The sequence below is a fragment of the Cyprinodon tularosa genome, unplaced genomic scaffold, assembly GCF_016077235.1.
Source record: "Cyprinodon tularosa strain WSP-4 unplaced genomic scaffold, ASM1607723v1 ctg71, whole genome shotgun sequence".
Lineage (NCBI taxonomy): Eukaryota > Metazoa > Chordata > Actinopteri > Cyprinodontiformes > Cyprinodontidae > Cyprinodon > Cyprinodon tularosa.
In genome coordinates this window covers 4,231,242-4,245,806 of record NW_024039463.1, presented here as the reverse complement: position 1 = coordinate 4,245,806, position 14,565 = coordinate 4,231,242, and the positions used below count along the sequence as shown (strand labels likewise).

The window sequence follows — 14,565 nt, the reverse complement described above, 5'->3', positions numbered from 1 at the left end:
TCAATACGATAAAAAAATATATAGATATAGATTTTCAAGGCTTACGATGCTTATTAAAATAGCTACTTCCTTATGGTTACCATAGCAACCTCATTCTTGCAGTTGCCTTGTGTGCTAAATAGATAAGCAAAAATAACTAGAAGGCTTTCCTACTCCACAGAGGTGTCAAAAGTATAAATGTTTATTACTCAAGTAGAAGTATAAATCCTACTGTTTAAAAATACTTTATTAGTATCCACTAAGCTATTTACTAAGTAAAAGTGTAAAGGTAGCATTTTTAAAACTAAAGTATAAAAGTAAAAGAAATGCAGGAAAGAATGTTTAAACCTTACACTGGTTACTGCACTACTCTATTAAAGGCACATTTTTCCACATTCCTGGGTGATAACTTCCCTATACTTAATTTTCTTAGCTTCATAAGTAATGGTAATAGTGTCAAATGTAACTTTGCATCATGTTGAAAAACGATTTATTTTGGTAAGTGGCGAACAAGTTGGTGCAGCAGCGAGTCTAACCACAAAGAAATTGTCTGGAAGAAAAAAATTATGTTGATGGTTTTTAATTTTTACCAACAGGTCATAACAAAAATGGACTTAAATGAAACTAAACTATCAACTCTATTTTTTATATTTAAGGAGTAGAAAGAGATCATTTAAAAAAAAATTTAAGGACTAGAAGTAAAAAGTTGTCTAAAAAATATTTACTCCAGTAAAGTATTGATATAGCCAAAATTTATACTTAAGTAAGGTGACAAAGTATTTGTACTTTGTTACTTAACACATTTGCTACAGAACAATGCTTGAACAGTTTTTTGCTCATTTTAAGATAATTTTCTTCATGCTTGGGATTTAATACTTTCTCTCTGTGGATTATTAATCTGGTAAAAAAGTTGTTTTTTTCAACAGTGGCAATGATTAAATCAAATCACAGAAAGTTAGTTTTGTCTGGTTGTAATTATAAAATGCCGACTGTTATACCTATATTACAATATTCTGAAGCTTGCACCTGTCAGGCTGCTTGTAGTGTGGGATTCTAAAGCATCTTTTTTCATAGCCAAAACTTGCTTGCTATTTGTCATTTCTATATAGACATGACTGTAAGAATATAATATTTTAGATAACTTCCCATTATAGTCTAAAATAGAAAAAGGCAAAGTCTTAAAGATTAGATGAGCTATATTTACTCATGGGCAATTTCTTATGCTCCTGTTTAGTGGTTGTTCACATAAATACTAAAACAGCCGATCACATGACAGCTTTTAAGAACATTTTAGTTCTAGACAAGGTGAAGATGACCTTCTGAAATTCAAAGTGAGCATTGGAGGTGGGAATAAAATATAAGTAACTTATTCAAGGTGCATCAGCTATGTAAAATAAAATGCAGTTTTCAGAGAACAGGTAGATTGCCTTGGAGAAGATAGAAAAGTAACAGCAACTTTTACAATTCAGGTATACCACACTACGTTCCCTAAAACCACGACATACAGAACCATATAACAGATGAACTACAGAAACACCTATGACCAAGGAACAGGAAACCGATGCTACGCTTCTCACTGGTGAAGCAGAATTTAAATAACAGTTTGGAGAAACATTGTCTTGTCCCACTGTCTCAAATTCAGCTACAATATTAAGATAAGAATTTGGTTTTTGACATGACTGTGATGTTGCTCCACAATCACCATAACTTAAGTCCAGTAGTATTCAATTTGAATTCAATGGATGTGCTGCTTTTTGTGAATATGGACCAAAGTCTCTGAAGAATTTCTCCAAACTTTTGTTGCATCATTGCCATGAAGAATTTAGGTAGTTTTTCAGAGGAAAGAAAAAGAGACCAGTTTAATATTTAAAAGGTGCCTGTGTGAAAATGTTCGGCAGCATGTCAAACTTAAATAGGATGCCTTTACTCATAAAATTGATTATTTAAAACCAGCCTTTCCAGGTGATCATTTCATATTTGTTTTCAGTTTTTGTTTGTTCTTATTTTTGATTATGATAGTGGCGACTTTCTTTTTTTTTTGGTTGCCACCGCAAGCCATTGCTGAATCTGTCTTTGCATTGTTAAAGGTGGTTGCTTGTTTTACTTTTTGGTTGTTTTTTTACCCCTTTAAGTTCTCTTGCAAACTGTATCTCTTCTTTTATCTACCAAATGATGACTTATGTTTCTTGTTGGCTGTAATACTGAATTCTTTTAAATAGATTTACTAAAGTGCCTAAATGAGAAGGCGTCTCTTTCAGTTGCTGTTTTAGCACCATTCAGGAGAAAAAAGTGATTGACTGTCAAAGATATGTTGTCCATGTATTATTAATAAGATGTTCTTTCTAAAGTTGTTCATACTTTTCTTCAAGGTTCTAACCAAAGACGCAGAGGAAACTCAAAATGCTCACAGTTCACAGAAGCCACATGTTAAAGAGTCAAGGACATAGAATAAAAGGAGCTTATAAATAGGGAGTGGTTAGGGCATAAAGTTTAGAATCCTGAGGTTCTGAGTTTGAGCCCCGCTCCCACAGACTGCCACTCTGGGTCCCTGAGCAAGACACCTAACCCCAGACTGCTTCACGGGTGCTGCACAATGGCAATGCTCCCCAAGGGGATGGGTTAAATGTAGAGAGTTCATTTCATTGTTTTGTACTTTTGACAGTGTAATGACAATAAAAGTTGGGGGGGAAAAGTAAAAAGTATATAGCCTCTTTACGTTTTCAAATAAATATTGAGTTACTAAAATCAGCCAAAGTACCATATTTGTCGGCTAAGTAACCAATTATTGTTCATAATTTCTTTCACATATTTTCAATATATGTGAAAGAAATTTGGTTTAATGCTTAAATCAAAATTGATACTCATGTTTTATATGGAGATTCTTTTCTCATTTCATATCAGAAATACTTGCAGAAGAAGATATTTTATAACCATATTTTATAATCACTGTATATATATATATATATAATGTTATAGTAACTAACTAACACCAACCTGCACCATATACATTATTATATCATATATATATAATTTATAAACATATTTGCATACTATATATCAATACATATACAAGCCAATTTTTTCCCCTCTATATTCAGTACACTATAGCTCCATTTACACTACCCTCTGAAAACCGATCCATACCGAGCTTAGTTAACAGTGCCAAGCTTGGTTCCTTGCCACTATTAACGTACCAAGCTAGGACGGAATGTCTCCAAACCAAATTAATTATTTATAATTTACATTATATTTACAGCAGGTTCTCTATCCTCTACCTTTCTTTTACAATCAGGAATCATGTGAAGACCTCTGAAAAGTAAAATAACTATATCTGCTGCCCCACAGCGCCTCAGTGTGGCATATTCAAGCCATAGAAATGATTAAAATGTGGGCTTGAAGCACTGCTCTGCTTGCTCAGTTTAAACACATCTGAGCAGTGACGTGCGGTCAGGGGAGGCAGGTGAGGCAGTGCCTCACCAGCCATCATGGAAAGAAAGAAAATATATAATCATAAAGTAATTTAAATTGTTATATTCATCCGGTGGTTTGTACTAAAAAATATTCATTTTTCATGTAGCTTCACCAATTTCGATTTTTATTTGTTCAAAATCGCTGAATTTTCTTATTTTCCCATTCAAATGCTTGGAAGCGATGCCGGTGAGGCAGCAGCGAGCTCTGCCTCACCTTGGATTGCGCAACCCCTGGCTCTGCGCTGGCTGCAAAGCGGAGAGAGCATGTTGCTGTACGGCGTCAATAAAATGGTTTAAACAAATGTAATATGTGAACTTATTTCTAATAATTTGGCTTATGTATATAATGTACAGAGCTTTTTGTCACCAACTGTGTTTGTGTAACGTGTTTCGTGTAATGAGCGATTATAAACGGCAGAGAACAAGTTCGAGGTGAGGCAGGCAGTTCTCTTGCCTCATGGCAGGGGGTGCTCAAGAGACTGAAAACATAAGGCAGGAACAGGACGGATCAAGGAAGGCTTTCTTCCCTGGCAGTGATCTCCATTGAGACAGAGAGACTTTTAAAACTGAAGGAAGATAAGGAGGACTTCTATTCATTTATAAGTAAAGGTAAGACAGTAATAACATTTATTTTGTTTTGTTTTTTAAGGAAATGTGTGTTTTGTGAGCTACAGTTTGTATGTGTAAGGATGCAGAAGTGAAACATAACCTGTAAACTGCTGTCAATCTATGCATCTATTTGCAAATCTGATTCTGATGACGTCAGTGCCTCACCAGCTATGAACCTCACCGCACGTCACTGCATCTGAGAAATTGCTGGAGGAGATTCTCAGTCATCCAGGTCATAGTCATTCCAAAAAATTGAAATAGCTTCCTGGATGGAAAGCGAAACGTCTTCAAACTTGGAAACAAAGTCGAGTGGATTGTTGTTGTTTTTTTGTTTTGGGGTTTTTTGGGGGGAAATCTGAGAAAACAACAATATCCTATTAATAGTATAAAATTACCTATTAAAAATGTCAGTACTTCCCCTAATTTTTTTCTATTTCTGTTTCTTTAAAACAGAGAAATGTTTTTATTAAATGAAAAAATCATGAACTAAAAATTATCTCAAAGCAGCTCCAACTACTATGTCTGATGTATGTATATTTATATAATTTAATATACATTTAGTGATAGTATGAACCAACCAGACGAGTTTAACCTGCATATCTCAGATAGTTGTCTGCTTTGTGTGACTGCAGTCGTTAGTAAACTGTATTCAGAGGACACCTTGTACCCTGTGGTGTTCAAGCAGGATAACCAAAGCAAGAGAGCAAATAAAGATACTGTATACCTAAACAAGAAATTACTCTCTTAAAATATACCTCAAAACTTTAACTATGCAGCTTGTTCAGTTGTTTAAAAAAAGCACTCACCTAAACTCAATTTCTGTTTGATATTGTTTGTGATATGTAGTGATAGCGTTTTTGATAAACAACTATGGGCCGGATTTATCAAGATCCAATTTTGCGTGCAGTAATTTGCGCTCGCAAACTGGAATTTTGCGCGAGGGGCTGAACCATGGTTTGCGGGTGATTTAACAAGAGCGATTGCGTAACTGGTGGCAGGTGCAAAACTGTTGGAGACACCCTATTTAAATGATGGTTTTGCGCGTTTTGTGGTTTGCGGCATGGTGAGTTTGGACAGCAGAAAGCGCAAAAGGAAATTCGACCCCATGGAAATGGAGGTGTTGGTGGATGAATCCAACAAACATTTAAGTGAGCTACAGCAAAGAAGTGTGCCTGTCACACAGAGGAACGCTATATGTGAACAAATCTGTAATAAAGTAAACGCTGTTGGTGAAACCTTGCGAACAGTGGATGAAGTAAAAAGAATACCAGGATATTAGAAGGCGAACCAAAGAAAAACTGGCATATAACAAAACATCTGCGAACAAAACAGGAGGGGGCACAGTAGATAAGATGCCTCTGACCAGCATTGAGGAACAAGTACAGCTGACGCTCTGTGAGGAGCAAATCACTGGAATTGCAGCTTCAAAATGGCAATGCTGGATAAACGATATGTTTTGATGATCGTTTCCTCCTTCATTCCAAAAATATTCACACGGAGTGAAAAAATGCGTTCTCTGCGTCTCCTTGCTTCATTTCGATGTCTCTTTCTTGCGACAATAACCGCTGTCATGTGTGCGCAATTACGCATACAGACCATTTGCACCTTCTTTTGAAACGTGTTAAATATAGAGTCAGATACCGTTAGCAAAATTGCTTTCAGGTTTAATAAATCACTTTGCGAGTGCTAAATTAATATATTTACATGTTCTCCTCCCACAAAACGCCCCATCCCACAAAACGCCCCATATTGCATATTCATAGCAGAAAAAGTACTAAATGGATAAGAGGCGCTATTTAGCACGTTTTAAAGACCAAATCCTTTTAGCACGCTGTTGATAGATCAGTTTGTACATTTTTAGCGTGCGCAGTGAAATAGCTCACGTTTTAATACACGCAAACCTTTGATAGATCCGGCCCTATAGCCTATGTTGGGAGCTGGAGAAATCCCATCTTTCTCCAGCAGAGTCCGCCGTGGATCCTCTGAGGGAGCCTCCTGCACAGCTGCAGCTCGTCAAAGATCATCAGAGAATCCACTATATAAGCTGTCTTCACACCTTGCCTCAACGCCGCAGTGTTGTTCCAGTTGGTCAGCGCTAAAGCCTAGATCCTCAGTGTATCTCCATGACTTTGAATCCAGTCTGGATTCTAACTACTGTCTCTGTTTTCCAGGAAACCCGTGCCTCCTCTGTGAGATCTCTGGAAGAGCTAACCTGCCGAGCCGACCCTCTGAGCCAAACCCTGAAGATTCACAGAGAGCCCCCAAGCAGCTCAGGACTAGAGCTGGGAAATCTAAGCCAAGGTCTGTTCAAGCTAAGACGTGAGACGCTGAAGCAGCAAACGGACTCTGCTGACAAACCCTTCGCCAGAACCAACAGTGACTCTCCCAAGGTTAACCTGAAGAACCCTCAAGGTACAATCAGTGAACCAGTGGAAATCAAACCCTGTCAGCAGTCACTAACTGTGCTGTCTCTCACGCAGACTCCGGTGAACCAGTTCCCAGGCCCGAACCAGAATCAGTACATTCTGTGTGTTTTGTGCTTTAATAAACTGTTCAACTTTTCATCCTTGTGTCCGTCAGTGGTGTTCTGCATAACTGGGTCTCCTTCAGTGAACCCATCATGACACTATATGTATTGTAAAATTCAAACCTCCACCAAAAAGTTGGAAAATGTGCTTACTCTCATAAGTTAATGTTAGAGAGAAATATTCTACACCCTGCCTACACTTTGACTATTATCATTTCAGGATATCTATCAATTTTTAGTTGCACTGTCTACCAAGAAGTTTTTTCTTGCTTGAATGGAAACCAACAAACACAATGGTAAAAAGGCCTTAGGCTTAGATTTAAACAAACTTTATTGTCATTTTTTATATGATCAAAATGTAAACAGTGTAGGAGAGACATAGTGCAAAAGGCATTGATGTGGAAGGTTGAAAATGCAGTCAAACACTGAGCTGAATTCTATTTAAAGGGATGTAGTGCAATTATGATGTTTAAAGTGTGATGCAGAGTCTTGATTTGTGACTTGATCGGAGTTTTCAAAAGTTCAACAGTCTTATGGCAGCGGGGAAAAAGCTGTTGCAGAAACTGCTGGTCCTGCATTGACCTGTGATTTCTTTTAATTTTAAGACAACAAAAGAAAGCTTTTATTTTGAATTTGAAGATTAAATGTGATTCTTTTTCATTCCTGGACAGCTGCTAGAATGTTTCTGCTGGTATTTTTTATGATTTATTATTGGCAATGTGCTCTTTTTTTTTTCTTTTTTTTTTTTTTTACGGTGTCCTGTCAATGTGGCAATAACAATAATTTTCTTGATTCCAAAAGGAGCCCAACATATTTTGCTTTCACAAGTGGAGCAGTACGGCTATTGCCATAGTCTTCTGCTTGATTTATGCATATAACTAGCTTTATTATAATTATGCAGCCGTTTTACAGATTATATGGACACTGTTATGTAAGTAGAAAAGGACAGGAAAATCAGGTAAAAAAAAGGAGAAAAGATGAAAGAAAGAGGAGATGAAAGGGAGATAACAATGAAAAATCTTCAATCTGCTTCATCACCTGCAAAGAGTAGTAAAAAGAACAACACAACCAATGGACATGGTACAAAACATAAAATAAAATAACACCTAGATACTATCACTGAAGTATAAGTAGTATTATTTAATCGGACGTATATACTGTGGTAGCTGAAGATAAGAATATGGGCTTTCTGTATGGAAGTGAATCTCTGAGTACCTGGAACAAAGCACCTGTAGTTGTTTGCGAGAGTGCACTTGAGCATGTAAAGTCTATCAAAAGGAAAAATGCTCAATAGTGGTTGTGAAGAGCCAAACAGGCACCCCCTTCCAGAGCACCGGGGGCAATGTGCTCTAAGTGTCTGTGGAAGGGGCGGGGCTGGGGGCATATCTGCGTAAACTGCAATGCTCACACAGACAACCTGGTCTCTGAGCATAAACCAGCCTTATGTCTTTGAGTTTGTAAGGTCTATTTGTCTTTAAACTAATCCTTAACCTGTTACATATTCTCCTTTAGATTGAGGCCAAAACCTTGGCTGGGCTAATCCAAACAGTGAGTAATATTGCTAATAAGGAAAATATGTTTTTTAAAATGACCAAATCTGAATTTGAGAGTGCTGTGAATTATATTGGATTACCTTTCACATTATAATTTCTGTCCCAAAACATAATACTCAGTTAACACATTGGATTTTATAGATGAGGATTAAATACAGCATAAAGCATAGGAACACATGCATGAGGGGCCCAAATGGGACATACCAGGGCCCCTGGAAAAAACGTCATGCTCAATTTCTTGGGAAACCAAACTAATTTTGTCCTCATTTTCCAAGGTGTGTTTGTCCAGACGGCTTTTTGATGGGCCTTGGATGGGCCCCACATCAATGTCTTTCTATTTTTTTATGAGAACAGCTCTAGAAAGTTCCAGAAAGAAACAGAATCATATTTTACAAATGCGTACACCGCAAAATTTTTTTTATCTAAATAAGTCATTTTTTCTTAAAATAAGTGAATTTTTTCTATAATTGTGGAGGTAAATGAGACACTTTGCCAATGGAACAAGACGATTTACATTTAAAATAAGAAAAAAAACAATTGCATTGTCTTTTTTCAAGGACAATTCTATCTAATTATCATTTGAAGAGTAAAATTACTCACTCTATTGGCAAATCATCTAAGTAAATGTACTTAATTTAAGATTTTTTGTTTTTTGTTTTACTTATTTCTATATTGTTTTTGCAGTGTAGGGAGACGTTTCCTGCAGGTGTTCTCTAAAAGCAGCTTTTACGCTATGAGCAGCTGCTGAAATTGGTCACTGGAGTTCATTCACATTATAGGAGAAAAAACTGTTGTGCTATATAAACTCTCCCTGCCAAGAAATAGGATTTGAAAATACATTCTCTAATGTAGTATTTAATAATGAACTAACACATGCAATTAACTATTCCTCTTTAATAATTCGATTTCAAACGTGCAAATAGGAAACACTTTTCATATTGGATTACTAATGTATGACTTAAACGTTACATTTGAATTGCAGTTTTTCTTTTTCAGTGACTTCTGGTTTTTATTATAAAGGACAGAAAAATATACAATAATTGAACTTTATTGATCTCACATTGGATAAATTTATCTCTGCATTTAACCCATCCCCTTGGGGAGCAGTGGGCTTCCATTGTGGGGAGCAATCGGGGGTCAAGGGTCACTGCTCAGAGACCCACAGTGGCAGTTTGTGGGAGTGGGGCTCGAAATCAGAACCTCAGGTTTCCAAGCTCTATGCCATAAGCCAAGGGTGTAACTTGGTGGGGACACTCTTAGGGTGGAGGCTGATGGATCTACAGTAACTTGACACAAACGCTTTCAATAGGGTTTGTATTTTGCAAAAATGAACTCACACACATATTTATTGAATGCTTTCCTAATGTTTAGAACACAAAAAAACAAAATACACAGATATTTATAGACAGTTAGACATTAATATATATAAAAAAAGGATGAAAAGCCGATTCTGATGCCAACTGCAAGATACCATGCCTCCCTAGTATGCACACAATTGGATGTTTTCCCTTTCAGCTACATTAGTGGATATCCTCCTTCAAAAGCAGTCAAATCGGATCAGTATTGAAATTATTGGTGGGGACATGTCAACACCAGTCCTTCAGAAAGTTATGCTTGTGCCCTGACCACTATGCCGCCACTCCCCTACACTCCCCTTAGTGCAGCATGACCTATCAGACGTTTCTAAAAACAGGTTTCTATAGCTTTTTTCTGCCAAATGTCTTCTTTATGTTATGTAAGAGCAATACTATCCGCCTATCCCCCTCCCCACGCGTGGATGTTGCATAATATTTCTATGTAAGACCTTCACCTACTGCCCCTTATATGAAGAAGGGAATTAGGTCAAGTCATCGGAGAAGGAAGTATGGGAGCGCCGCCCCTATTTTTTTCCTCTGCTCTAGTCTTTTCTAGACTCCCTGGCGAAAGTCTACGACACATCCGGGAGCTTCTGCTCTGAGGGCTCCAGAAACTTCTGCACGCCGCGCGGCTATAAGAGCGAGCCGCGCGCTCCTCCGACAGCTTCACTTCAAAGAGCGCTTCTTCAGGGCGAGAGCGAGGAAACACCGCAAGTAGCCTAAGTAGGATACCTTCCAGTGCAATTTTATTTAAATATAAAGGGTGCAAGGAAATTAATTTACAGCAAGCTGCATAATACACATATTAAATAATATTCTCTAACGTCAGGGTTAATACTTTATAACCCATAAGAGAGCTAATTTTGACTTAAAAATTTAAATAATACATACATAAAAAGTTAATTTTATTTATTTTTATGCTAAAATCTGCCGTTAGTCCATTTAATTAATTTAAGCTATTTGTTTTTTTACAGTTGAGTCACTATGGTGCGAGAAACTGGCTACTATGATCTCCTGGGTGTCAGCCCGAAAGCCTCTGCGGACGAAATTAAAAAAGCCTACAGAAAACTCGCACTGAAATACCACCCTGACAAGAACCCCAACGAAGGCGAAAAGGTAAGGAAGAAAACAAAATTGTAGAGATTGTTCAAATGTGTGGAAATGTTCACTCAGTGGAGCAGCGCGTGCCGGTTTTAAACCGGCTGCCATAAAAAGGAAAGGGGCTGGAAGATTCTGGAACCATCCACTGCGCTGCTGCTCTGCTATCAACAGGAGGAGATTATAGGCAGAGCAAGCAGGGGTGGAAATATTAAGATTTAACATCAAATATAACTGATTTTGTTAAACGTTTTTTTTAATTAATTAGTTTATTTAACATAATCAAACACCTTGCATGATCTATATCCAATTTAAATCTTAAGAAGTTGTGATTTAGTTGATTTCCCTGAATTGTTCCTCAAGCATTTTTTAAGAAAAAAGAAAATCTATATTTCAATTTCAAACAAAAAACTTGTGATTGCATATTTAGGTTTTTGATTGTGTATTTAGCATAATATTGACTGTGTAAGCATGGTAATATAATACTTCCATTCCTATTTTTCCATGTTTTTAGTTATGATCTGATTTCTAGTGGCGCCAGTAGCAAAGCAGACAGTGGTACTTTTACTTAGTATGTTAATAACTGTATAGTTCATTAGACGGTTGGTAAAAAATGCACTCATATAATATGTTTCAAATGGCAATAAAGATCTTAAAAGAATGTATGTATTTGAGTATTTTATTTTTTACAATACAACTTGGAATTATGGGTAATCCTGTTTTAGCAACAATGGATACCAAAAAGAGGTAATTAAGCGGATTTCAGAAAAAAAAAGGAAAGAAGAGCTGCTGGAAGAATGGAAAAAACAGATTGCCAGCATTTTTAAAAGCTTCCTTCACAGAGATCTTAAAGGCATCCTGGTTTGTTCTTCTACTTCATATATCGTATTTTAATATCGCTTGCTATTAAAATACCACTGACCCCTCTCTGTCATTCACACCTAATGCAGGTCTGCTTTTAAGTATTAAAATAACCTTAACTATTTGCCACCAAATACATCTAGCTCTTATTTTTACTTTACTGTTCTTATAAAGCAGAAGGAAAATGATATGTACTAAAATAAACACAGGTGGACGTTGCTGCTACAGTGAGTGAAGATTGTGACAAGAGGGGGGGTTGTACTTTATATGGGGCCAGATATTGTTGCTTATGGACCTATGTTGTGTCGTATTAGGAATAGATTAAGATTATGACCATCGGACGATTATATAACCCCTGTTGTTGTTAGAAATTGACAAATATCAATATAAAGTATCCCAAAGAAGAATTGCACCATTTCAAATCCAAAAAAGTCTTCCATGACCCCAGTGCTTCAGGCTCAGTGAAATGAATAGCATCATAAATCCATATCTTTAGTCATTTACATTGAAGAAAGTTGGACCTTGATGCCTGCTAATGTAGCATAATATAGATACACCAAATCAACTTTATGATATGATATCAAAACATCAAATATCAGACCATTTAGTTGATTCAAAGATTTTTTTCCCCTCATCCCTAAGTACATTAAAGTCAGTATGCTGAAAGAATTACTGCATGTTCATAACTAACAAGAATCTGACCATTTTTAATAGTCAGTAGGAATATTAAAGAGGATCCTGCAGCAGTAAATTAAAGGTGAATGCTGACAGCAATCTAAGCTTCCAGAAATATAAATGTTGTTTTAAAACTTTAGACTAACATAAAAAAAGTCATATTTATTAAATGAGAATTAATTTTATTTAACCTTCATACCTAAAAGTCTAAAAGCCACCTAATGGTTTCTCTTCTGTTCCAACAGTTCAAGGTCATCTCTCAGGCATATGAGGTGCTGTCTGATCCAAAAAAGAGGGACTTGTATGACCAAGGAGGGGAACAAGCTATCAAAGAGGGAGGCATGAGCTCAGGATCTTCACCAATGGACATATTTGACATGTTCTTTGGAGGTGGAGGCCGAATGCAGAGGGAGAGACGAGGTGAGATGCAATTTCACAGTCTAAGAGCTCGTACCTTGGATGCTGTATGCTGTAAATGTTGGGTTTTAATTTGCATTATCCCCTTGTTCTGCAGGAAAGAATGTTGTCCACCAGCTTGCTGTCACACTGGACGAGATGTACAACGGTTCAACTAGGAAGCTTGGACTTCAGAAGAATGTGATTTGCGAGAAATGTGATGGTGGGTGTTAAATCTTATGAAAACGACAAACTTAGTCCAACTTAGCTGGACAGAAAATGAATGTATCTTTGTTTAATTTTAAAGGTTACGGTGGTAAAAAGGGGGCCCTGGAGAAGTGCTCGACCTGCAAAGGCAGAGGAATACAAATCAGAGTGCAACAGCTAGGGCCGGGCATGATCCAGCAGATCCAGAGTATGTGCAGCGACTGTCAGGGCCAGGGGGAGAAGTTCAGCTCAAAGGACCGCTGCAAGAACTGCAGTGGACAGAAAGTGGAACGCAAGAAGAAAATTCTAGAAGTACACATCGACAAAGGTGAGACGGTCAGACTTAGAATACACAAGAGAAAGGAACATCCAGCCTAATTTAGATGAAGAACCTGTTTAAATCGTAGGTTTCAATTGTTCCAGGTATGAAAGACGGTCAGAAAATAACATTTCATGGTGAGGGCGACCAGGAACCAGGACTAGAACCAGGAGACGTCATCATTGTTCTGGATCAGAGGGAGCACCCGGTTTTCCAGAGACAAGGCAACGACCTGATAATGAAGATGGACATCAAACTGACAGAAGCCCTTTGTGGCTTCAGAAGGACTGTCCGGACCTTGGATAACAGAACGCTTATTATCAGCACGAATCCAGGTACTGTACCTCTGCCTGACCAGCCAGCTTCACCTGCATTGTTGCTGTTGAGTTTATAGCTAAGCTATCTTTTTTCTTTTTACAGGTGAAGTAATTAAGCACAACGACATTAAATGTGTTCAGAATGAGGGCATGCCAATCCACAGGGATCCCTATGAAAGGGGAATGCTCATCATTCAGTTCCAGGTGAGAGTCTGAACACGAATCATTACAACAATGTTGGCTAAATCTATTCGGCATGTGGCTAATCATAGTATCTCCTCTCAGGTGGAGTTCCCAGAAAACCACTGGCTCCCAGAGCATCTCATGTTCCAGTTGGAAAGACTACTGCCCCCCAGAGAGGATGTGATGATCACAGACGACATGGAGGAGGTGGACCTCTGTGAGGTGGATCTAGGTTCCCAACAAAAACGCTACCAAGGAGAGGCTTATGAGGAGGATGAGGAGGGTCCAAGGAGCGGAGTGCAATGTCAGACACAGTGATCACAGTTTAGGTTCCAGTTGCTGTTGACTCAAGGCAAAGGACTTTAAAGCATGAGTTGAACCAAAACAGCTGCCAAGGTTTATTTTTTATTTTTATTTTTTTATTGATTTTGACATGGAGAATTGGTCTTCTGTTTTACAAACTGTATATTTTTTGTGTGTCCATGATTCTGTATTTAAGATCTACTCTTTTCTTCTGTTTTTCTTTTCTTTGTATGTATATATTTGTGGCCAATGGCTCACTCGTTCTTTGCATTCAGAACCAGAAAGGACGATTTGAATGCTTTATGTGAAGGTAACCTCCGTTGTAACACATTTTGGGTCTTTTAATAAAGAATAGGAATCTTCAGCTGGAAATTTTTTTCTTTTGTTTCTAACAGTTTAATGACACATCTAAACATTGACGTAATCACAAAACTGGGCGGGTCTCTATTCCAGCTTTGTTTAGATAAAACATTTAGAAAGGAAACTTGCCTTCAAGTCGGACTATTAGCATAGAAAACCTATTATGCTCCCTGAAGATGATCAATAACTCAATCTAAAATGCTTTTATTTTCCTATGCCACCTAAAGAAAAATTGCTTTATTTTAGTTATACTAAAAAATGTGCATGACGTTATTTATTGCATACAGAATTAAACATCTAAATTCCAACCATATCTCTGAAGGTTAAAAGATTTGCCAAACCATTCAGAGATT

At 37.4% G+C, this 14,565-nt stretch overlaps 1 protein-coding gene across 1 annotated transcript; it reads left to right on the top strand.

The window, feature by feature from the left end:
* Window positions 1–10,049: 10,049 nt before the first annotated feature.
* On the top strand, window positions 10,050–14,224 carry dnaja (DnaJ heat shock protein family (Hsp40) member A). Its single transcript, XM_038268697.1, has 8 exons — window positions 10,050–10,207; window positions 10,468–10,609; window positions 12,373–12,547; window positions 12,642–12,746; window positions 12,831–13,058; window positions 13,154–13,384; window positions 13,470–13,570; window positions 13,652–14,224. The coding sequence occupies exons 2-8, from the start codon at window positions 10,478–10,480 to the stop codon at window positions 13,865–13,867; spliced, it is 1,188 nt and encodes a 395-aa protein (XP_038124625.1). The 5' UTR covers window positions 10,050–10,207; window positions 10,468–10,477; the 3' UTR covers window positions 13,868–14,224.
* Window positions 14,225–14,565: the final 341 nt, after the last annotated feature.